Here is a 23,341-nt window from a genome sequence, read left to right on the forward strand (position 1 = left end):
CAGCCAAGAATTGTAGTTTGCCATCCTTCTCCATTTAATGTTGGGATGGACACTATTCATGTGATCTATGAACTGCTGCAGTGTATTTTCACCATGAACCCTATCAGGAAGGTGTCATTGTATCTCAGGAAGCAAGACAGAAGCAATGCCACTGAGTTCAGAGCCTGCTCCTCAGAGTGCTCCATGAAGAAATTCGCGACTGTGGGACAACATGCGACAAGCTAACTTGTTTGTTACAGTGACATGGACTGAGACCAGTGTTCCAGCTCGCCAACAGGACATGAGATATGCTACACCTTGTGACATGGCTTTGCGTGTGCCCAGTGTGTATGGTATCCCTTGCAAATGCAGTAGCATCTATATAGGTCAAACAATTTGCACAGTTGAATAGCATTGTACTGAGTATAAGCGACACACTAAACAAGGGAGCTTCAGTAGTCGACCATGGCTGAGTGTTGCTTGGAAAAAAGACAGAAAATACAGTTTGAAAACACGAGTCTTGGTTCATGCATAAACATACTGGGATTCCATTATAAACGAGACAGGGGAGATTAGAATGAACAGCAGCAAGTTTAACAGAGGCCAGAGGGCATGAAGGCAGGCTTTGGATGTCGAAAGGAAGCAACAATGAATGCTTGACACTTTTAGTGGGGCAGGAATAGCAGCTTCAAATGTGGTGCCAAGCCCCTCACGCCACCTGATGTCAACAGTCCCACGGTGGGCCGGAGCTGCCATAAGCTGCCCAATTAGCTTCTGTACAAGAGTCATTTCAGTGGCAGAGGCCACTGGATGGAAAGAAGTGGAAAACTGTGCCAGCCCTGGTAGTGAGTGGGTTTACTCCTGACAATGATGGCAGAGATGGCCATTAAAAGCTCGAGAATTTTATTAAAATTTATGCAGTTTGAAAACCAAGATGATTTTACCTATAAATAGCAATTACAACTGCTGTTTCATTTTACAGCATTCCCTGTATATTTCAATTATTACCCATCTTTACATTTTTGTTATTAGGCTTGGTCTCTTAACTATTTTCATTTACAATAATACTGTTTTGTTAATTCGTGCTGCTCTAGACTATTCACTTCCCCATAGGTGGCACACACCATGCTGTTTCCACATAGCTGCAAAATCAGTCAACAAACCTACCAGATGTCAATCCCAGTGGCTTGCTATATTAATGGTTTTAATGTTGGTTTTACAAGGCAACTTTTACTTGTTTGACTGTCATGCTGTAACTCATGTTTTCTCTCTCCATGCAATGTGAATCTTTGTAAGTGGTACTTTTTTCTGTTTTTAATACTTATAGCGCTACTTAAGGTTTTTGGCATTATTCTCCTATGATGATTAAAAAAAGTATAGGTAACTAACTAATTCTGGCGAAGGTATAGTTGGTACTGACCTGAAACCAGGTCAATGTAATAAAATTTGTGCAACTGCCTGACTGTTTTTATTCCTCATTAAAATTCTTAAACACAGCATTTTTTGTGATAAAAATCACACTCTGTGCAAAATTCTATAGGGCACCTTCCTCTTGCATTTCTTTCCCTTGCCTTTTTTTCCTACTTTTTTTCCTTCTTTTTCCTACTATCAAAGTCCAGTCACCCATAACAAATTTTCATCTACCTTAACTACCTGAATGACTTTGTTTATCCCATCATACTTACTCTCATCATCTGTGGAACTAGCCAACACACAAACTATTTTTGTGAGCATTGGATTTGTGTCTGTGATGGATATGACAGTGTGTTCACTATGCTTCCCATAGTAGCTTACTGTGTTATTAGGCCTAATCCTGCATTACCCCTTTGTGGTTGTGTGCTAACAACACATTACTGACCTGACCAGAAGTCCTGTTCTTTCTGGCATTACTCTTCACTAATTCTCACTACATTCAACTTTGACCTATCCATTTCTCTTTTTACATTCTCTGATCTACCTATCCAATTTAAGGATCTAACATTCCACACACTGACCTCTTAAGCACCCATTTTGTTTTTCCTGACATCCCCCTGAATAGTCCCTGCCCAGACTATTTTGTTTCCAGAATATTTTACGCAAGAGGACGTCATTATTAAGGCATATAGTACAGCTCCATTCCCTCAGAGAAAAAGTAATGGCTGTAGTTTCCCCTTGATTTCAACTTTTCACAGGAACAGCATAGAAAGACCATGTTGACTAATGTTACAAGACACAAAATACAGTGTCTTGGCTCATGTATCAACGTACTGGGATTGCATTATAAAAGAGGCAGCAGAGATCAGAGTGAACAGCAACTATTTTAACAGAGACAAGGGGTACACACTTAGAAGGGCATGGGGACGGGCTTTGGATGTTGAAAGGAAGTAATGATGAATGTCTGACACTGGTAGTGGGATGGGAGTGGCAGTTCCACATGTGCTGCCAGCCCTTCGTGCCACATGACTTCACTTGATCCTGGGGCAGGGCAGAGTTACCATAAGCTGCCCAATCAGCTTCTGTGCACGTGTCATTTTTGGCCCTCTTATTGGTGTCAGAGGCCGTAGTCACAGCTATATAAGTGAAAACACTGCCAGCCCTGGCATTAAGTGGTTTTACTACTGATGAAGATGCCAGAGATGACCAATGAAAGCTCAAGAATTTTATTTGAATTGACGCAGCTTGAAAACAGAAGATTTTATTCGGACATGCTGCCTCGAAAGACTTGAACACTGTCCTGAGCTGATGGTGTTAAAGTGCTTAAAATGAACAGAATTAACATAATAGGTATAAAAGCTATGGAATACAATAAAAACAATTAGGAGGAGGAAAACATTGTTTGAGAACTGTGTGTAAAGACCTCCAGCGAAAGAATGACAATATGTCACACAGTTGTGACTAGTGGTTTAATGCCATTAAAGAAATATTTATTTCACAGTGGTAGCTCTTCACTGAGAATGAGACAATCATCATCAGACATTTGCATAAAAATTTCCAGTTCAAGAATATCAAGCCTGTAGCCTTTCTTTCCATCATGGAGGATAGTAACTTAACACTCAATTCAGTTTGTGGCCTATTATTAGCAGATTATTTTCAAAGGATGAACTCTGCATATTATTACTCTTTCTTCGTAATTAATGCACTTTATATCTGATAACTGATGGCTCTTCCAGTGTGTACTACATAATAGATTGACAAAGTGTCACAGGTGATTTTATAAACCCTTGAATTATGCAAAGAAGTTATTCTAAAATCTGTTTTTAGTGGAAAAGGCAACTTTGCATCCACATCTTGAGTATAGCAGATGACAAATTCAGTAGGAAAGGTCACAAAGTATGGACCGAGAGGATTTTTTTGCTTTTGTCACTGTCAGTATTAGCAATATTACTTAAAGTAGTGACTCAGCTGTTAGTTTTTACTTTGAAAATATTATCAACAAAGGAAGTCTCATAACCATTGTTAACTGTTATAGTGTTTATTAAATTTATTTCAAATTATTTTTTTGGGTTATAAAGGCGCTGAAAGAGACCTAGGAAAGGCTTTGTTATGAGATTGGGGATGTGCAGAACTGACAAGAAAATTTTAGCCTATCCTGGTTCTTTTGAAAAATGACAAAAGAGGTGTTAACTTTATAGTTAGTGAGGTCTAACTAAGTAAGCTGACGATTCTCATTTTGTAGTTAACAGGTGAAGTTAAGTTTTTCATAAAGTTCATTAAAAATCTTAAGTGCATGATAAATTCTGCTATTAGGTCCACTGCAGATAATCAGAATGTCATCTTCATACCTAGAATATGATTGAATACCCAGATTTGCAGCTGAATAATTTTTTAAAAATTTTCCCTGCTGTGCATTAATGATTTTGTGTGCTAGAATGCTGCTAATGGGTTGCCCATTGTAAGGCTGTCAGCTTGTTGGTACATTTTCCCATTAAATTCAAAGTAGTTGTGTTTCACTATTTCAAACAAGTTAATGAGATCAGTGCAGTAGTGGAAATCAGCATAAAGGCATGGATATTTGTAACAAAATTAACATTATCTGATGAAATAATTGTGCGCAGTGTATACGTAATAGTATGAGAACCAGTATACTGACAAATGCAGTCATATGGTATCACATATGATGTCAGCAGTATGGTAGATAACAGGACATAGTTTCAGGTGGTAGAATGTGGAGCTCGGTATAAAGGCAGTTGACCCTGTGCATACATGCCTTTACTGAAGATGGGAAATGGGCATCACTAGTGCCAGAGCAGGTTGTGTACATAAAACAAAATTGTTACAATGACTGACGGAAAAAAGTTTTCATGTAATGAAGAATCAAATGACACTCTAATCAACAAATCTCCAATAAACTGAACTGTTAAATTGCAGTGACTTATAATTCAGTTACTTTGGGCACACAATATGGGCAGAATGGAAAATGTGGACAAAGGAGAAAATTATCAGAGACATCAAAACCCTTACTTTTGTGAAAATAGAGGATGACAGAGACATTTATTCTTCTCAACTTGTTGGTGATTCGTGGTTACCAGTAACTGCCAGACATGTACAGCAAATTTTGTGAAACAAACAAACATCGTACATTCAAGAAACAACTGCAGAAAATTGCTCTAACACCCAAATGTAAACAGACTAGATTGGAGTTTTCAGAATTTAGTAGGTCTATATAGTATTTACGATACTTTTTGAGCTCATCTTTTAATTTTTTATTGCTCAAATTATTTAACACAGCATACTCATACCGTCTTAGTTTTTCTCTAGCCTCACCGAATGAACTTGGTATCCAGTTTCAGGTTACAGCACGTGACTGAATTCTCTTTTTTACAAATGGGCAGACTTGGTTGAGAATGTAGTATAGTTCAAATGAGAATTTGCCATAACTGTAATGTGTTGTTAGAATATTGTTCCAATCTACATCGCTTAGCATTTCATTCAAACGAGTTAATTTTGGTCTGTATTCATCCTAACATATTTATAGCATTTATGTGTGGGAGCCTTTATGTTCACAACTAGTTCTACTTTGTGATGGTTCGACAAAGCACTAACAACAACAGAAGATGTAAGATCATAAAGATGAATATAGTGATTGTTATCTATTGCAGACTGGCATGTTCCAGTCTCCCTGGTTCTAGTATTTCTCAGGTATCTTAAATTATATTCAGGCAGGGTATACATGAATATACGAATATTCTAGTGTGTAACTTGTCTGCTAGTACATTTGTGTTGAAATCTCCTATAATTACTTACTTATTCAGGTGTGACACAAAAAATTCTCTATCATGTCACAAAACTTTGTTAAAAAACTTCAAAGTTTCCACTTGGGGGACTATATTAACATGTGGTTATCACATGTCATAGGCCAGTAATAACACACTTTAGATATCGTAAATACATTTATTAGACACTGAAGTAAGCAAGAACAATATGGAAGTACAAAAGTTGTGTGCCGAGAGAGCATAGAACACAGGTAGTCCAAAGATGTCAGTGTCAAAGATAGGACACTCTATGCCAGAGGTTCCCCCCCCACCCTCCTCCTCCTCCCCAGCAGTGGGGAGCATGGTGGAGGGAAACTTCCTCGCTTGAACTTTGTAATCATTGTGTCAGCACGGCGGTTGACGACAGCAGCCAGCGTAAGTAGTAGGCGCGTCCAAAATCCGCGCTGCAAGAGTCCCGTGTGGCCAACTGCTGCGTAGATGGCAGAACGTCATTCAAAGCCAGGTCGGCAGCATCATGAGGCGGAGTGGCAGCGACGGCTGGCAGATCGGAATGCAGGTCGGAGAGGGAACATGCCGGTTTCAAGTGGTTAACGGACACAGTCTGTGGTCGTCCATTTAGATCAATTATGAACGTATTCACGCCATGACACAACACATGGTGGGGGCCCGAATAAGATGTTTGCAAGGCCGCTCTTATGGAGTCATCATGCAGCATCACAAATTCACACGATGCAAGGTTCTTATGGACAAACACTGGCAGCGTGGAATGAGAGCTTGGCAGGGGGGTCACAGGCAAGCGATGTCCCACGAACCCATTCAACAATGGTCAGAAGATCCATCAGCCGATGGTGCGTTCTCCACGAACCCTGCTGGAAGGAGGAGGGGCTCTACATAGAGAATCTCAGCCAGCGCTGTGTTAAAGTCCTTTTTATGGGCCCAGTGGATGCTGATCAAGACCCAAGGAAGGGACTTGGACCATAACCCACCGTGGCACATAAGTGCAGCCTTGAGAGTTTGGTGTCACCGTTCGACCAGGCTGTTTGCCTGTCGGTGGTAGACCGTGGTATGGAATTTAACGACACTGCAGGGCTCACACAGTCGAGCAAAGAGTGCGTATTCAAACTGTCATCCCTGATCAGTTGTGAGGGAAAGGGGACAGCCGAACCTTGCAACCCACACGGATACAAAAGAACAAGCGATGGTCTCGCCTATGATGTCGACGAGAGGGACCCAGCGGGTTACACGGTCGATGATTGATAATGTTTCCGTACCCCTCGGAAGGGGGGAGTGGACCAACCACACCGATGTAGACGTGCTGAAGGCGACATCTTGGAACATCGAACTTGCCTAATGGAGGTTGAGCGTGCCTGCCAACCTTGCTATGCTGGCATGGCGCGGGGCCAGATGAAGCGTTCAGTAACCAGCCTCGTCGTGGCCCACATTCCAGGGTGGGCCAAGTTGTGCAAAGCATTATAGACCCCGTGTAGAAGAGCGGAGGGTACCAAGGGGGTGAGGAGTGCCCGTAGACACATCACAAAGGCCCGGGGTCATTGATCCATGCAGGACATAAGGTTGGACACAGAGCTATGACTCGTCTAAAACTAATCGCTGTATATCGATGTCTTCGGTCTGAAGTCGGGCGAGCTCATCAAAGTTCAGTGGTGTGGTTAGCACGCAGATGTGAGATATGTAGTCTGCCACAACATGCTCTGCGCTGCGAATATAGCATGCGTCGGAAGAGTGCTGACAAATATGGTCCATATGACAGAAACGTCTCGGCGGAAGTTCCGTAGCCAAGTTACGAATAGGGGGATGTTGTGACACTACGTATATAAGAATGTGCAACCCAGTGCATTGCAATGTTCAGATCACAGCTCTAAAACTTCATCGGCACACCAAACCAAACCAAACCATACCAAAGGAGACTGCGTAGCTGAGGGGTAAACCACATGTCCTTAATTGGGTTATTGTCCACGATGTCACTAGGTGGAATGCACTGTCCATGTAGTGGCCATTGCTGTGTAGTTGCACTCGACGTTGGCCATGTTGAGCCGGTTAAGGTTAAGTGTCTGGCAGTGTTGCCGAGAGTAGATAAGTGTTCACTTTCAACCAAATGCACATTAGGTATACTCCACCACTCATGGTTACAAGCACAGTTAATAGGATGCGTATCACTAGCACCAAAACACACTGACAGAACCATTGTTCTGAAGACATTGTGGGCTGGCACACAAAGTCCGTTAATGATGAAGAGAAGCAAAAAATAACTCACTAATATACCGACAATGATGTCGGGGTCACCACTGTGGTTATCACATATTGTAGTTCAGTAGTAACACTCCTTAGACACCGTAAATGCATTTATTAGACACTGAAGTAAGCGAGAACAACATGGCAGTACAAAAGTTGTGCATTGAGAGAGCATAGAACAAAGGTAGTCCAAAGATAGGGCGCACTACGCCAGAGGTACCACAAACATGTAACATAAGTATCACCACTTGGTATCTTTATATGTGCTGCACATGATTCAGTTGTCTATTCTAATGAATATTTACTCTCATTTACAGAATTAAAATCAAATGTGCTTTTTACATGCATTGGTACCCCCCCACCTCTGATGGAAGACCTACAAAATTTATTAGCTGGTACCATGTTTAGAGGCTTAAAAAGTTCTGATTCGGCATCAGATATCCAGTGTTCACTAATAGCAAGTACATCTGGCATGGTTTCATGTACAAACTCATCTAAATGTTCATATTTGTTGTTCAGGCCCTGTACATTGTGATGGATTATTTTTTAAGTTGTAAATACCTTGTTGTAGATACCTCTGCTTTTCCAACTTAAATAAGGTCATTTCTCTGTTTATCTTGTGGTATTCCTTGTCTTTCTGGTTTCCTCTAAAAAATCATTTTGATAGGATGGCGTCACTGGCTTCAGTCTACTGTCTGAAGTTATTTTAGCTGACAGTGCTGGTTCTGCTGCTGTTATGGATGTTTCTGCTGTTGTTAATGATGGTTCTGTTGCCCTAACTGTCAATTTTGCTGCTGGTGTTCGAGCTGGCTCTGCAGTTGACAGAGATATTACTGTATTATTATTTTGTTGTTGTTGTTGTTGTTGTTGTTGTTGTAACTGTTCTTGATGTTTTTACTACTTTTGGTGGAGGTACTGCTGCAGAAGTTGGTTCTGATTCTAGTGCTGCTGCTGGTGTCAAAGCTGGCTCTGCTGTTGATGGAGCTGCTGCTGCTGCTGCTTTTGGTATTGCTGTTGCTGTAATTGTGTCTGATGCTTTTACTATTTTTGGTGGATGTACTTCAGGTGTTTGCTTTAAAACTTGTGGAGGTAGGGTGCTCATCACAGCTTGCTCTTCTTCATGTAGCCTCATTCTGAGTCCCAGCAGCATAAGATAACTCTCTGAACATCATGTGACCACTGGTATAGAACTTTTAAGTGTTACAGGGTTTAGGTTAGCATCTCACTATTGTAGATCAGAAATGGAGAAAGGAGGAGTTGCCACATTCATCAGGAACTGTCATAAATTCAAGAACATAGACATTCATAAATTTTGCCTAGAACAGCATATGGAAGCATGTGCAACAGAATTAGATTTTCACAAAAAATCTTTCATAATATTAAGTGTATATCGAGCACCTGCAGGTAACTTTAATCTGTTTGTAAACCACCTTGAAGCTGTACTGGCCCATTTAACAACCAAAAACAAAGAAATAGTGGTTGCTGGTGATTTCAATGTAGATTTCCTTAAAGACTCTCCCAACAAGAACCTATTTGAGTTAGTAACACTATCATTCAACTTAATTCCCACAGTAAAGTTCCCCACTAGGATAACCACTTGCTCACAAACAGCCATTGATAATATCTTTATAGAAAAGTCAAATGAACAAAATTATATTACAAAACCAATAGTCAATGGCCTCTCAGACCATGACATGCAGTTCCTTCTGTTAAATGTTAATACTGAACAGGATATAAAATCTGTTAAATCTGAGCTCAAGAGGGTAATCAGTAAGCCAAAAATTGATTATTTTAGGACACTCCTCAGAGACATTCACTGGACTGATGTTTACAGTGCTCATGGCATGAATGAAAAATATAACATTTTTGCTAATAAAGTGCTTACCTTATTTGAACACTGCTTTCCCCCAAAACTTACCAAGGTTAGAGCAAAGTCTACAAAGAAGCCATGGATTACTCGAGGAATAGGGGTATCTTGTAAAACAAAAAGAAAACTGTATCTGTCAATCCGAAACATTTCCAATGTTGATGCTATAGCACATTATAAGAAATACTGCAAAATATTAAAGACTGTAATACGGATGTCAAAGCAAATATATTACAAGGAAAAGATAGTCATATCAGATAACAAAATAAAGACAATATGGGATATAGTGAAGGAGGAGACTGGTAGAACCAGACATGAAGAGGAACAAATAGCATTAAGAGTAAATGATGCATTGGTGACAGATGTGTATAGTGTTGCAGAACTTTTTAACAAACATTTTATAACTGTTACTGAAAAGATGGGGTTGTCAGGTTCGGTAGATGCTGCTATGGATTACCTTAGACCAGACATTTCAAGTAACTTCCATAATATGAATTTGACCCTCACTACCCCAACAGAAATAATGTCCATCATAAAATCTTTAAAATCAAAAACATCTAGTGGGTATGATGAAATATCAACAAAGTTAATTAAAGAATGTGATTCTGAGCTAAGTAACATATTAAGCTATCTGTGTAACCAGTCGTTTATCAGTGGAATATTTCCCGAATGGCTGAAATATGCTGAAGTTAAGCCACTGTTTAAGAAGGGAGATAAAGAAATAGCATCAAATTTCCGTCCAATTTCACTGTTGCCAGCATTCTCAAAAATTTTCGAAAAAGTAATGTACAGTCGTCTTTATAACCATCTTATCTCAAATAACATACTGTCAAAGTCACAGTTTGGATTTCTAAAAGGTTCTGATATTGAGAAGGCTATCTACACTTACAGTGAAAATGTACTTAATTCATTAGACAAAAAATTGCAGGCAACTGGTATATTTTGTGATCTGTCAAAGGCATTTGACTGTGTAAATCACAATATCCTTTTAAGTAAACTAGAATATTATAGTGTAACAGGAAATGCTGCAAAATGGTTCAAATCTTATATCTCTGGCAGGAAACAAAGGGTGTTATTAGGAAAGAGACATGTATCAAGCTATCAGGCATCATCCAACTGGGAACTAATTACATGTGGGGTCCCACAAGGTTCCATTTTGGGGCCCTTACTTTTTCTTGTGTATATCAATGACCTTTCATCAGTAACATTACCAGATGCCAAGTTTGTTTTGTTTGCTGATGATACAAACATTGCAATAAATAGCAAATCAAGTGTAGTCTTAGAAAGATCAGCCAATAAAATATTTGTAGACATTAATCACTGGTTCCTAGCCAATTCTTTGTCACTAAACTTTGAAAAAACACACTACATGCAGTTCAGAACTTGTAAGGGGTGTCCCAAGAGTATATGTCTAACATATGATGACAAGAAGATAGAAGAAGTGGACGGTGTTAAATTCTTGGGATTACAGCTTGATAATAAATTCAACTGGGAGGAGCACACCACAGAACTGCTGAAGCGACTTAACAAATCTCTGTTTGCAATGCGAATTTTGTCAGACATAGGGGATATAAAAATGAAAAAGCTGGCATACTATGCTTACTTTCATTCCATAATGTCATATGGGATTATTTTCTGGGGTAATTCATCAAGCCAAGCTAAAGTTTTCCGGGCACAAAAACGTGCAGTAAGAATTATATGTGGTGTGAACTCAAGAACATCCTGCAGAAGCCTGTTTAGGGAACTAGGGATACTAACTACAGCTTCCCAATATATTTATTCCTTAATGAAATTTGTCATTAAAAATATATCACTTTTTCAAACCAACAGCTCAATTCATGGAATCAATACTAGAAATAAGAATAATCTTCACAAGGATTTAAAGTCACTTAGTCTTGTACAAAAAGGTGTGCATTATTCAGGAACACACATTGTCAATAACTTGCCAGCAGCCATAAAAAGCTTAACAACCAATGAAATTCAGTTTAAGAGAAGCCTAAAGGATTTATTGGTGGCCAACTCCTTCTACTCCATTGATGAATTTCTGAGGAAAACCAACTGATTTGTATATAAGTACAACATAACTTCTGCACAATTTCAGTGCAGTAATGTGTTCACTGAAAATTTGTGTGTGTGTGTGTGTGTGTGTGTGTGTGTGTGTGTGTGTGTGTGTGTGTGTGTGTGTAAGTATAATCTAACTTCTGCACCATTTCAGTGCAGTAATGTGTTCATTGTAAATAAGTATTACAGTAGTTGTATTACATGTTTCTTACCTTATAAATAAATATAAAACTTTTTTATTTTAAATTCAGTGCAATAGTATTTGTAAAATGACTCTTAGTGTTCATTAAAAAATGACGATCATTCCACTTGGGACCTGTGGAATGGTACATTAGCTTATTTGTTTTAGTTTAAATATTTGTCATGTATTGTTGTTTTTCTGACATGTTCCACATCCTGGAGGACCTCCTCACTACGGATCAATTGGAATGAAAGTAAATCTAATCTAATCTAAACTCTAAAGATTGAGCAATATTTAACACTTCAACCAAACATTGATTCTCGCACTTCAGCAGATGTTTATGAATCTCCTTGTCAGGAGCGAACCAAGTGACAGCATCATGGACTGTAGAATCAGCATAGGAATCATGATGAGCATTGGTAACAAACTGACATTTGTAGCTGAGGCCATGGTTTCCTTATTGTGGGACCTGCAGCATATGTCACAGTAGGACATTATGCAGAGAATCAGGAAACAGCATACTGTTCTGATTCTCTGCATAATGCCATACTGAGGCCATGGTGTTCAGCTGCCCAAGCCCTGTAGGACTGGTGGAGCTGTTTGACAGTGATAGAACTCTACATGCGCTGCAATGACGTGTGTGTTTACAGTGATAATTTGGAAACAACTTACACGTTTTGTCGAATCAAAGTGATGCAGGTTCCTGGAGTGGGGCTAACTGGCACAACTGGTAGATCTGGTGAGAAATCAAAGAGAGGAACTAAACCTTAACATGTTCGCATCAGTGACACCAAAAGTGAGAAAGGGTTGCCAAAGCTGCTTCTTACAGGCCTCGTCTTTGGCCGCATCATCGTGAGGAGGAAAGGGCGGTTGGAACACTGAGGGTGTGGAAGCCTGTATAGTCAATGTGGCAGACAAGTCCATGATAGCAGCTGTAATAGCCTGCTGCTCCTCCACCTCCTCCTCCTCCTCCTCCTCCTCCTCCTCCTCCTCCTCAAGGAGAGATTGGAGCACTGCCTCCATGGACAGGAGAACCAAAGGAACAACCAAATAGACAGAGCATGTAGAACTGAACATGATGCTCACCAACAATTTTGTTGCACTGTAAGAGAGGAACAACAGTATGACTACAATGAATCAAAGTTGATGCTTCTTCCACCTAAAAGTGAACAACTTTTGACAACATAGACACAAAAATAGAAGCAATACAGGTACTGATACAAATAGTTGCTCATAAGTATGGAGACAGTATGAGAGTGAGTGCCTGATGCACCATGCTTACAAAGGGGTGGGCTCAGGTAAACACCATTGCAGATGTAACGTGTGCACAAGTCATGTGGCCCACCACAGGCAACCTCTGGTGCTCAGCCTGCTGATATGTCATTGGCGGAATACTCATGTAGCACTCCAGTGGCCTGGTGCCCATGGTGTATATTCATGTATTTTGCACATTAATATAGGCAGACAAAAATAATCCTGAATATTATGCCCTACTGTTGGGCAGATGACAAAGTATGCATCTGCAGAAATATTTGACTACTCTCCATGCGAATAAAAAATGTATTATGGCAATGAAAGCAGTTTTAAAATTGTTTTTGTTGACTCCTGTCACACAGTAGGTGTCTTTATAGTAGTGTTGTTGTTAATGTTGTTGTTGTTCTGATCTTCATTCCAAAGACTGGTTTGATGCAGCTTTCCTTGTTATTCTATCCAGACCACCTCATTACTTCCCTGATTGACCCATCTGATTTACAACATTCGTCTGTGGTGTCATATTTAAAGAAGGTTCTGTTCACTTCTTGTCTAAACTTTTGTCCATGTTTCACTTCATACGTGACTACACTCCATACAGATACTTTCAGAAATGTTGTCCTAACACTTAAATCTATACTTGATGTTAACAAATTTCTCTTTTTGAGAAACGCTATACTAGCTGTTGCCAGTTTGCAGTTTACATCCTCTCTACTTCAACCATCATCTGTTATTTTACTTCGCAAATAACATAAGTCATCTACTACTTCAAGTGTCTCATTTTCTAATATAATTCCCTCAGCATCACCTGGTGTGCTTAGACTAAATTCCATTGTCCTTGTTTTGCTTCTGTTGATGTTCATCTTGTATTCTCGAGTTTTTTCTTATTTTCCTTTACTGCCTGCTCAATGTACAGATCGAATAACATTGGTGATAGGCTACAACCCTGTTACTGCTTCACTTTCATGCCCCCTTCACTCTTATAACTGCCATTTGGTTACCGTAAAAGTTGTAAATAGCCTTCCACTCCCTGCATTTTATCCCTGTTACCTTCATAGTTTCAAAGAGTATTCCTGCCAGCATTGTCAAAAGGTTTCTCTAAGTCTGCAAATGCTATAAATGTAGGTTTGTCTTTTGTTTGCCTTTCTTCCAAGATAAGGATAAGTATTGTTTTGTGTGTTCATACATTTCTCCAGAATCCAAACTGACCTTCCCCGAAGTCAACTTCTACCATTTTTTCCAATCTTCTGTAAAGAATTAGTTTTAGTATTTTGCAACCATAACTTATTAAACTGAGAGTTAGGTAATATTTGCTACTGCCAGCACCTGCTTTCTTTAGAATTGGAATTATTATGTTCTTCTTGAAGTCTGGGAATATTTCACCTGTTCCATACATCTTGTACACCAAATGTCAGGCTTTCCCAAGACTGTCAGTAGTTCTGATGGAATGTCATTTACTCCCAGAGCCTTGTTTTGACTTCGGTCTTTCAGTGCACTGTCAAATTCTTCTTGCAGTATCATACCTCCCATCTCATCTTCATCTGCATCCTCTCCCATTTCTATGATATTCCCTTCAAGTTCATCTCCCTCGTATAGACCCTGTACATACTCCTTCCACCTTTCAGCTTTCCCTTTTTTGCATAGGACTGGTTTTCCATATGAGCTCATGATGTGGATACAGCTGCTTCTCTTCACTCTGAAAGTCAAATTTTCTGGCTGATAGTTTCCATTTTTTTCCCCAGTGAAAGGTGCTTCTAAATCATTACCTTTGTCATCTAGCTATTTCTGGTTAGCCATTTTGCACTTTTTGTCACTCAGTTTTTGTACATTAGGGTTCTTTCACCTGCTTCATTTGCTGCATTTTTATGCTATCTCCTTTCATCAGTTAAATTCAGTATCTCATTTGTTATCCAAGAATTTCTACTAGACAGTGTTGTTTTACGTATTTGATCTTCTGCTGCCTACACTATTTGCACTCTTAAAGCTATCTATTCATCTTCTACTGTATTCTTTTCCCTTATTCAAGTCAATCATTGCCTAATGCTCCCTCTGAAACTCTCAACAATTTCTGGTTCTTTCAACCTATCCAGGTCCCATCTCCTTAATTTCCTACATATTTGTAATTTCTTTAGTTTTAATTTACACTTGATAACTTTTAAATTGTAGTCACAGTCCACATTTTAGTAGAATAACATACTAAATTAAAATGTGGACAAACATTAATGTAAAAGCCAGTCAAGTAATTATCAACATATAGCAGTATTTTTACTTACAAAATGTAGAACTTGTATATGAACTGACTCATTCTGCATTATAGTAACGCATTGTGACTGTCATGTAAAAGTTATGCTCTACAGGTAAAATACAAAGTGTGTTGGCAATAATGCAGAATTTACAAGGATAAGGAAAGGTCTTATAAAATTTATCAGCAATGATTTTTGTTTTTACATAGTGTGACATTTGTCCCAAGTAGTGATAAAATAGAGTGAGTGAGTGAGTGAGTGAGTGAGTGAGTGAGTGAGTGAGTGAGTGAGTGAGTGAGAGGGGGGGGGGGATGGGATGGGATGGGGACAGGGACAGGGACTGAGACTGAGGCACACAGGGACAGAGAGATAAATAGTATTGGCAGCAGTTGAGAGATTTATACCTAGTAAATTAACAAATGATGGAGCCGATCCCTCCATGGTACACAAAACTGGTCAGATCATTGTTGCAGAAACAATGAAAAAAACATGCCAAATTTAAACAGACGCAGAATCTCCAAAACTGGTGATCTCTTACAGAAAATTTAGATTTAGCATTGACTTCGATGTGAGATGCTTATAATAGTTTCCACAATGAAACTTTTCCTCGAAACTTGGCAGTAAATCCAAAGAGCTTCTGGTAGTATGTGAAGTATGCTAGTGGCAAGGCACAATCAATTTCTTCTCTGCACAATAGCAATGGAGATACTATTGAAGACAGTGCTGTCAAAGCAGAGTTACTAAACACAGCCTTCCAAAATGCCTTCACAAAAGAGGATGAAGTAAATATTCCAGAGTTTGAATCAAGTACAGCTGACAACATGAGTAATGTAGAAGTAGATATCCTCGGAGTAGTGAAGCAACTTAAATCACTTAACAGATAAGTCTTCTGGTCCAGACTGTGTACCAATTAGATTATTTCAGAGTATGCTGATGCAATAGCTCCATACTGGACAATCATATACAACCATGCACTTGACAGAAGATTGGAAACTTGCACAGGTCACGTCAATAATCAAGAAAGATAGGAGAAGTAAGCCACTAAATTGCAGGCCGATATCATTAACGTCGATATTCAGCAGGATTTTATAACATATTTTGTTTGAACATAATGAATTACCTCGAAGAAAACGGTCTATTGATACACAGTCAACAGAAAACGTCGTTCTTGTGAAACACAACTAGCGCCTTACTCACATGAAGTGAAGTGTTGAGTGCTATTGACAATGGATTTCAAATTGATTCTGTATTCCTAGATTTCCAGAAGGCTTTTGATACTGTACCACACTAGCTGTTTGTAGTGAAATTGCGTGCCTATGGAATATCATCTCAGTTGTGTGACTGGATTTGTGATTTCCTGTCAGAGAGGTCACAGTTCATAGTAACTGACGGAAAGTTGTCAAGAAAAACAGATGTGATTTCTGGCGTTCTCAAAGGTAGTGTTACAGGCCCTTTGCAGTTCCTTATCTATATAAGTGATTTGGGAGACAATCTGAGCAGCTGTCTTAGCTTGTTTGCGGATGTCTTTTATCGACTAGTAAAGGCATCAGATGATCAAAACAAATTGCAAAAAGATTAAGAAAAGATATATGTATGGTACAAAAATTGACAATGGACCCTAAATAATGGAAAGTGCTAAAAGGAATCCATTAAACTTCAGTTACACAATAAATCAGTCAAATTTAAAGGCCATAAATTCAACTAAATACAGTTACGAACAACTTAAATTTGAAGGAACACACAGAAAATGTTGTGGGGAAGGCTAACCAATGACTGTATTTTATTGGCAGGACACTTAGAAAATGTATCAGATGGACTAAGGAGACTGTGTACACTACGCTTATCCATTCTCTTTTAGAATACTGTTGCGCAGTGTGGGATCCTTACCAGATAGGATTGACAGACTACATCGAATAAGTTCAAAGAAGGGCAGCACATTTTGTATTACCACAAAATAATGGAGAGTGTGTCACTGAAATGATACAGGATTTGGGATGGACATAATTAAAACAGACATTTTTCGTTGTGGAGGAATCTTCTCATGAAATTCCAGTCACCAACTTCTTCCTCCAAATGCAAAAATATTCTGTTGACGCCGACCTACATAGGGAGAAACGATCACCATTATAAAATAAAGGAAATTGGAGCTCGTACGGAAAGATATAGGTGTTAGTTCTGTCCACGCGCTATATGAGATTGGAATAATAGAGAATTGTGATGTGCAGAGTATCATGTAGATGTAGATCTAGATGTAGACAGAGACTGCTGCAAAAAGCAAGAGCGAGGGGTCTGGGCTTGAGTCCTTGTCTGACACACAGTTTTAATCTATCCGGTAATCATTGAACTATTAGTATAGACTACACCATAGATTGAGAGAGTTACTTAAATGGCAGACAGTAAAAACACAAATTATCATAGAAGATAGAAGTGAAAGTTAGGCAGTTGATATGTATTGACATCAGTTGCATCAGATTGTATGAGCCATACAGTAATGAACACCCAGTTCTGAATTGCAAAGGTCTTAAGCAAAATTGCTAGTAAGGACAGAAATGTGGACTAGAGCATTACAATGAGAATCTTGACCTTTATTTAGCTGTAGAGTGGTATCATTCTTACAGAAAATGTAACATTATGCATGGCAGTATAGAGTTTTTGCGTAGAATGACATGTGAGTTCGCTGTTATGGTTGACCAGGTGCTTTACTAGTGTAAAACTGGGATAAATAATAGTAGACATGTCAAGTATTCGAAGTGGAGATAAGTGGCGTGAACCTGTTAATATAGGAAGGATGCTAATGGACGTATTTGTAAGCTGGTTTTACAATAATGTTTTGCAGACTTCTTAGGTTATAGGAAACACTATATTTCTTTACCCATCAGTAGACAATAAATGCATGGATGTTGTCAGAGTGGGCACAGCAAGAAGAATGCTACATGGTTTGTGGCATGATATAAGGAAACATGTTTGCAGATAAGTAGAGTAAGGAAATCTAGAGCACTTACAAGGGTAAGAGGTGTACTGATGTGTTTTCATACTGGTGACCTGCAGAGTTAGTGTGTAATGAGGACAGCATATAAAATAATCCTTCCTTTAAATACAGACATTAAAGTTTTATTCTGGCTAGTTACTAAAAAATTCCTTCATTGCCATTTGAAATATGGTTTTTCTTAGCCATATTGTTTGTACTTCAGTGGCTCCTTTCCTAAACTAAAGAAATATTCTGTAGAATACTCTTTAAATTGGTGATGTTAACCGAAAGTGGTACTGCTGTGAGAAGTACTGAGTTCATCTGCAGTCAGTACAGCCTACTACTACTACTACTACTATTCTGCCCAGTGTACTTCATGAAAGACATGAAAGAATTTCAGTATTGCTTTCTTTCCCCTCCAGGTTCAACGAATAGTAGAAGGTGGGGAACCATCAACATTCAAACAATATTTCAGTGGCTGGAGAGAGGCAGGTGATCAAATTGGTCTAGGAAGGATCTATACAGTGGAGCAAATTGCAGGTAAGTTGGGAGAACTAAAAACTTTAACTCATCCCAGTTTACATATAATGTTTAATTAATTATTTTTTGTCACTAGCAAGCATGCCTGAGCCAGATTTTGATCCCAGCTCTCTACATGCCGAAAAAATAAGACTTCTAGCTAAGAATGCTGGCAGAGCCTTTGGTTTTATGCCTGATGGTGGATCAGGAAAAGCAGAAGTATATCGAATTGAAGATTTTGAATTAGTGCCAATTGATCCTGCTACATATGGAATGTTCTTTGGGGGCGACTCTTACGTGATAAAGTATACATATGAGAAAGACAGACGAGAAAGCTACATAATCTACTTCTGGCAGGTATGCAACTCGCATAAACAAGTTACAAAAAGTGAGAGGAGAATGAATTTGCCGTGGACTTCAATTAAATGATCTTAAGTTTTTTTATTGGAGCAAGATAGATTTTGTGGCTACTGTACAAGCCTCATCTTCAGCTATACCTATTTGCATTGAAATGCTATATGTATTCTCATTCATTCTGCCTCGGTAATCAAACTGCACTTACTTTTCATGTGGGTAAAATATCTTTAGTATATGTAAAGAAAATACAATGTTAACTGGTTTATCAGTTGTTGTTGTTGTTATTATTATTATTATTATTATTATTATTATTAGATTTGCTGATTTATTATGTAAGGTTCATCCAATTTATTGTCTAACTAATATTGTGCAAAAGAGAAGCAACAATGTAAGTTATAGTGAAAAGTAGTTTGTTAGCTTGAAAACATGGATCAAATGAAAAGAAACTTCATTAGTCCCTTAAACATAAAATTTGTTGGTTGATACCACAGCCAAAATTGTATACACCTGAAAATATCATTTTTTGCAAAATGAGGCCAATAAAGGTCTTCCTTCTGGCTCTTAATGTTTTTACTTACCACATTAAATGTTCTGTAAAACTAAAATTGAAGTTAAATCTCTCTCTCTAACCACGGAGACCAGATGGCGAGCAACTGCACCTGGTGGGAGCAGTAGTCTGAGTAGTGGAGTGAAGGAGGAGACGTGTGGGGAGGGGTGAGAGCAGGATTGGGGGGGGGGGGGGTGTTTCTTGTGAGAGCATGAGGGGGACATGGTGGGGACAGGGTAGGGCTGCTAAGTGCAATTTGGAGTTTTGCAGGGGGTGGGGGAGTGTAAAAGGAGCGTAGTAGAAGAGGAAAAAGAGAGACCGGTGGATGTCTTAATGGAATATAAGGCTGTGTAGTTCTAGAGTTGGAGAAGGGAAGGGGATAGGTGAGTGAAGTACAGGGACTAGTGAAGGTGAAAGACAGGGGTTACAGGAATGTAGGATGTATTGCTGGGACACCTGTCCAATTCAGAAAGTCTGGTGTCAGTAGAGAAGATCCACATGCCCCACTTTTCTTCCTACCAACACCAGCCATTATGAATGAATGGTACAGGTGGTAACTCTCCCTTCAATATATCCTACATTCCCATAACTGCCTGGCCTCAACCTTCACTAGTCCCTGTCCATCCCCCACCAATCACACTCTCTGCTTATACACCAGCCATATGCAATCTTCTTTTCCACTTGCACACAAACTAGTCTCTCCATTTTTTTGCCTCTTCTCTACTTCTCTACTTTTCAGCTCCCTCCTACTCCCTTGACTGCACTTTCAAGCCCTGCCCTGTCCCCACCACATGCGTGTGTTCTCGCACAAGCAGGACTACAGCCTCACACACCCCTATCATGGTGTCCCTCACCCTCCCTGCCACAATCTTCTCCTCCCCCCCCTCCCCTCCCCCTCCTGACCACCTCCCAGATTGCTTCTCCCATCAAGGCGAGTTGTGCTTGTGACAAAATTGTCCTTTTTCCTAAATTAAAAGAAGGCCTTTTGTTTGAAAGCTCGCATTTATAGCTCTGGTCCCCCCCCCTCCCCCCCCCCCCCTCCCACCAGGCCTCTATCATCTCCACTATATGGTGAATAGCTATCTCTCCTTTTTGTAACATTGTTGTTATTAGATCTGGAGATCTGGCAGTCACATGATCAAATGCCTCATTAGAATATCCAGTCAGCCATATTGGCACTTTCAATTCATTTCTTGATGTTTCAGATTGTTTTCTAAATTCATTGTTGGAGTGAATGAGAGTTTCGGCACGAAGTAAAACAAAAGTTCTGTAGGAGAGGAAACTTAAATCTTTAATGAAGATCACTGAGATGATGATGTATGAATTCTGTGAAGTTAAATGTAGTTTTCATGTATTAACGTGCTTTTCAGGGCAAAGATAGCACTCAAGATGAAAGAGCAGCTTCTGCAATTCATGCTGTAAGACTTGATGATGAAGTTGGTGGAAAAGCTGTTCAAGTGAGAGTTACACAGGGCAATGAACCAAGGCATTTCTTAAGAATATTTAAAGGTAAAGGTCTATTTTGCATACCTTCTGATAAACCACCATCTGTTGCATACAGGACACTATTAGTATGACACAGTGTGATGCAATGCTCTGCTGTGATATGTTAGATTGAGAAGGCAGGGCAGTAATAGAAGTTACTGTTGAGTATTTTATATGCCAACCTAGACATTTTAAGGCAATAACAGAATCTTCATAGGGAAGATCTTTCTTTTTTTTTTTTTTAAAAAAAAAGTTTCTCAAGCAACATAAAGTGTGTGTTCAATCAAGTGATCACCACCATCCAGTTGAACATGTACTCGATAGTCGTGAAGTATGAAACGAGTCACTTTAGTAATCTGACAAAGCTTGTAACTGGAACTCTTGCTATTGTCACCAGTTAAAATTGTAGAAGGGGGAGACTGACAGATCAGCTGTTGCAGAACATCCTTTGCAGCCAGGAGACCGACCACGTTGTTTGATTGAACTAGAGTACTGGCAGCCACTAGTGGGTACCACGAAAAGCTATACAGAGGGGCCATAGAGATTGTAAAATACCCCAGAAATTTCAATGGGAAGGAGAAGGGCATGAAATTGAATGAAGTTTGGATTTAGCATACTGGTCTTCCACCATTGGGACGATGATGATTGACAATGACCAATTGCATTCGGGTATTCAAAGCATGTGACATCACACGACTGTGTGGAAACACATGTAAATGGAATTTTACTGCACTCAGTAACGCGCCAGGGTGTGAATCAGACACTCAAACAAGCCATGATCCCCCTTCAAAATTTCCTCCACAGTTGGAGGCGAAACATTAGATTTAAATGTGAAATCCATTCAACCACAACAGAATAGTTGAGAACCTTTTATCAATTGTGACATTTCCCACTGTGAAAGTTCACATTTTACAATTACATTTTACACTGTCAACAGTTACTTAAGTTTGTAGAACATTCCACTTTTATTATGGGGAAACTAATCGTGGAAATTTTAAGTTAATAAATAAATGTAAATGTCCAATGATTTGAGAATGTAATATTTTGTATTCAACAGTTTCATTGAATATTCCAGTATACACCAACTGAAATGCTGATAACTGTGATTTCTTTCTTCTTCTTCTTCTTCTTCTTCTTCTTCTTTTCTCTTTTTTTTTCTAGGTAAAATGATCATCTTCATGGGTGGAAAAGCTAGTGGTTTCAAAAATTTGCGTGATCATGACACTTACGATACTGATGGAACAAGACTCTTCCAGGTTAGTTACCAAGGAAATTTTGAACATTTTTCACTTAAATAATAAAACAGCTATTATGAACACTGAAATTTTCTAGGTCCGTGGTACCTGTCCAGATGATGTAAGGGCTGTACAAGTTCCTGAAGTAGCGTCTTCTCTACAGTCAGATGATGTGTTTGTGCTGGAAATACCTGGAAAAACCTTTGTGTGGCTTGGAAAGGTAACACTCTTTAAGTCCACATTATCCCATATAAACATCTTCCATCAGAAGAAGATATTGGTGACACACACATTCTGGTGATAATAGTGGCATAAGTGCTTACATAATTTAACTTTACTGACAGAGATATAGATTCAATTGGACTACAGCAATGGCTAAAACAAGAAGCCAATTAAGTGTTATAGTTGAAAAGTTTACTTCTTGAGTCCCATAACCTGCATTCTGTCATTTCCTCTGCAATCTTCGATGACACTGCAGATTATCTGTTCGTGACATGAGGTATCTGCCTTTCTTCTTTGTCCTGCTCCAGTTATGCTCTTTCTGCATCTTTGTTCTCTGACCTTTCAAAACTGACTTTTTCTTCTCATTGCACACTGATAATATGTTCACATTAAACAATTCCCAATTTTGTTCATAAGCATTGTGAACAGTGTGGAGGGCTAATACTGATACCTTAATATACATCCTAGTAAATACGGCTTGTTGATGCATTATTCCATTGCATGTGTGATGTGTCAGCAACTGTGAAGTGTAGATGGTTATAGTGAGACCACAGTCTCTGTGCTAAGCATGAGTTTGGTAAGGAGACATAATGCTGGCACACAGTCCACAAAGATGGCCTCAGAGCCTGTTTGTAATGTTTGATGGGCCACTGTCAGTAAGTCTCTCTCCCTATATATGTAACATCCAACAGAGGTTTTGAATTTATTTCAGAACACTGGGGCATAATTTAGTAATAGGAAATTCATATCAGTATTATGCTGTTTTTACTTAAATTTTGTTGATGGATATTATCATTACCACCTGGTTTTGAGCAACTACATCCAGCTTGAATACCATAATCACATATAACCACAGTTAAAATGAAGGCAGAACTTTTTTTTTACATCAGGCTGATGTATTAGCAACCATTAAGACTACTTTCTCCAACACAAACAGTAATTTGGTGGGAGCACATTCTCACTGCTTGCTCCTATAATTTAAAA

At 39.1% G+C, this 23,341-nt stretch overlaps 1 protein-coding gene across 3 annotated transcripts in view; it reads left to right on the forward strand.

Moving 5' to 3' along the window:
- LOC124555341 (gelsolin, cytoplasmic) overlaps positions 1–23,341 on the forward strand; it is a 292,177-nt gene that overhangs the window by 254,576 nt on the left and 14,260 nt on the right. For all 3 annotated transcript variants that reach the window (XM_047129222.1, XM_047129220.1, XM_047129221.1), the window contains 5 exons: positions 18,415–18,532; positions 18,609–18,868; positions 20,786–20,924; positions 22,062–22,156; positions 22,233–22,355. In XM_047129222.1, coding sequence (XP_046985178.1) covers positions 18,415–18,532; positions 18,609–18,868; positions 20,786–20,924; positions 22,062–22,156; positions 22,233–22,355 — 735 coding nt within the window. The remainder of the gene's footprint in view (positions 1–18,414; positions 18,533–18,608; positions 18,869–20,785; positions 20,925–22,061; positions 22,157–22,232; positions 22,356–23,341) is intronic.

Source organism: Schistocerca americana, chromosome X, assembly GCF_021461395.2.
Source record: "Schistocerca americana isolate TAMUIC-IGC-003095 chromosome X, iqSchAmer2.1, whole genome shotgun sequence".
Classification (NCBI taxonomy): Eukaryota; Metazoa; Arthropoda; class Insecta; order Orthoptera; family Acrididae; genus Schistocerca; species Schistocerca americana.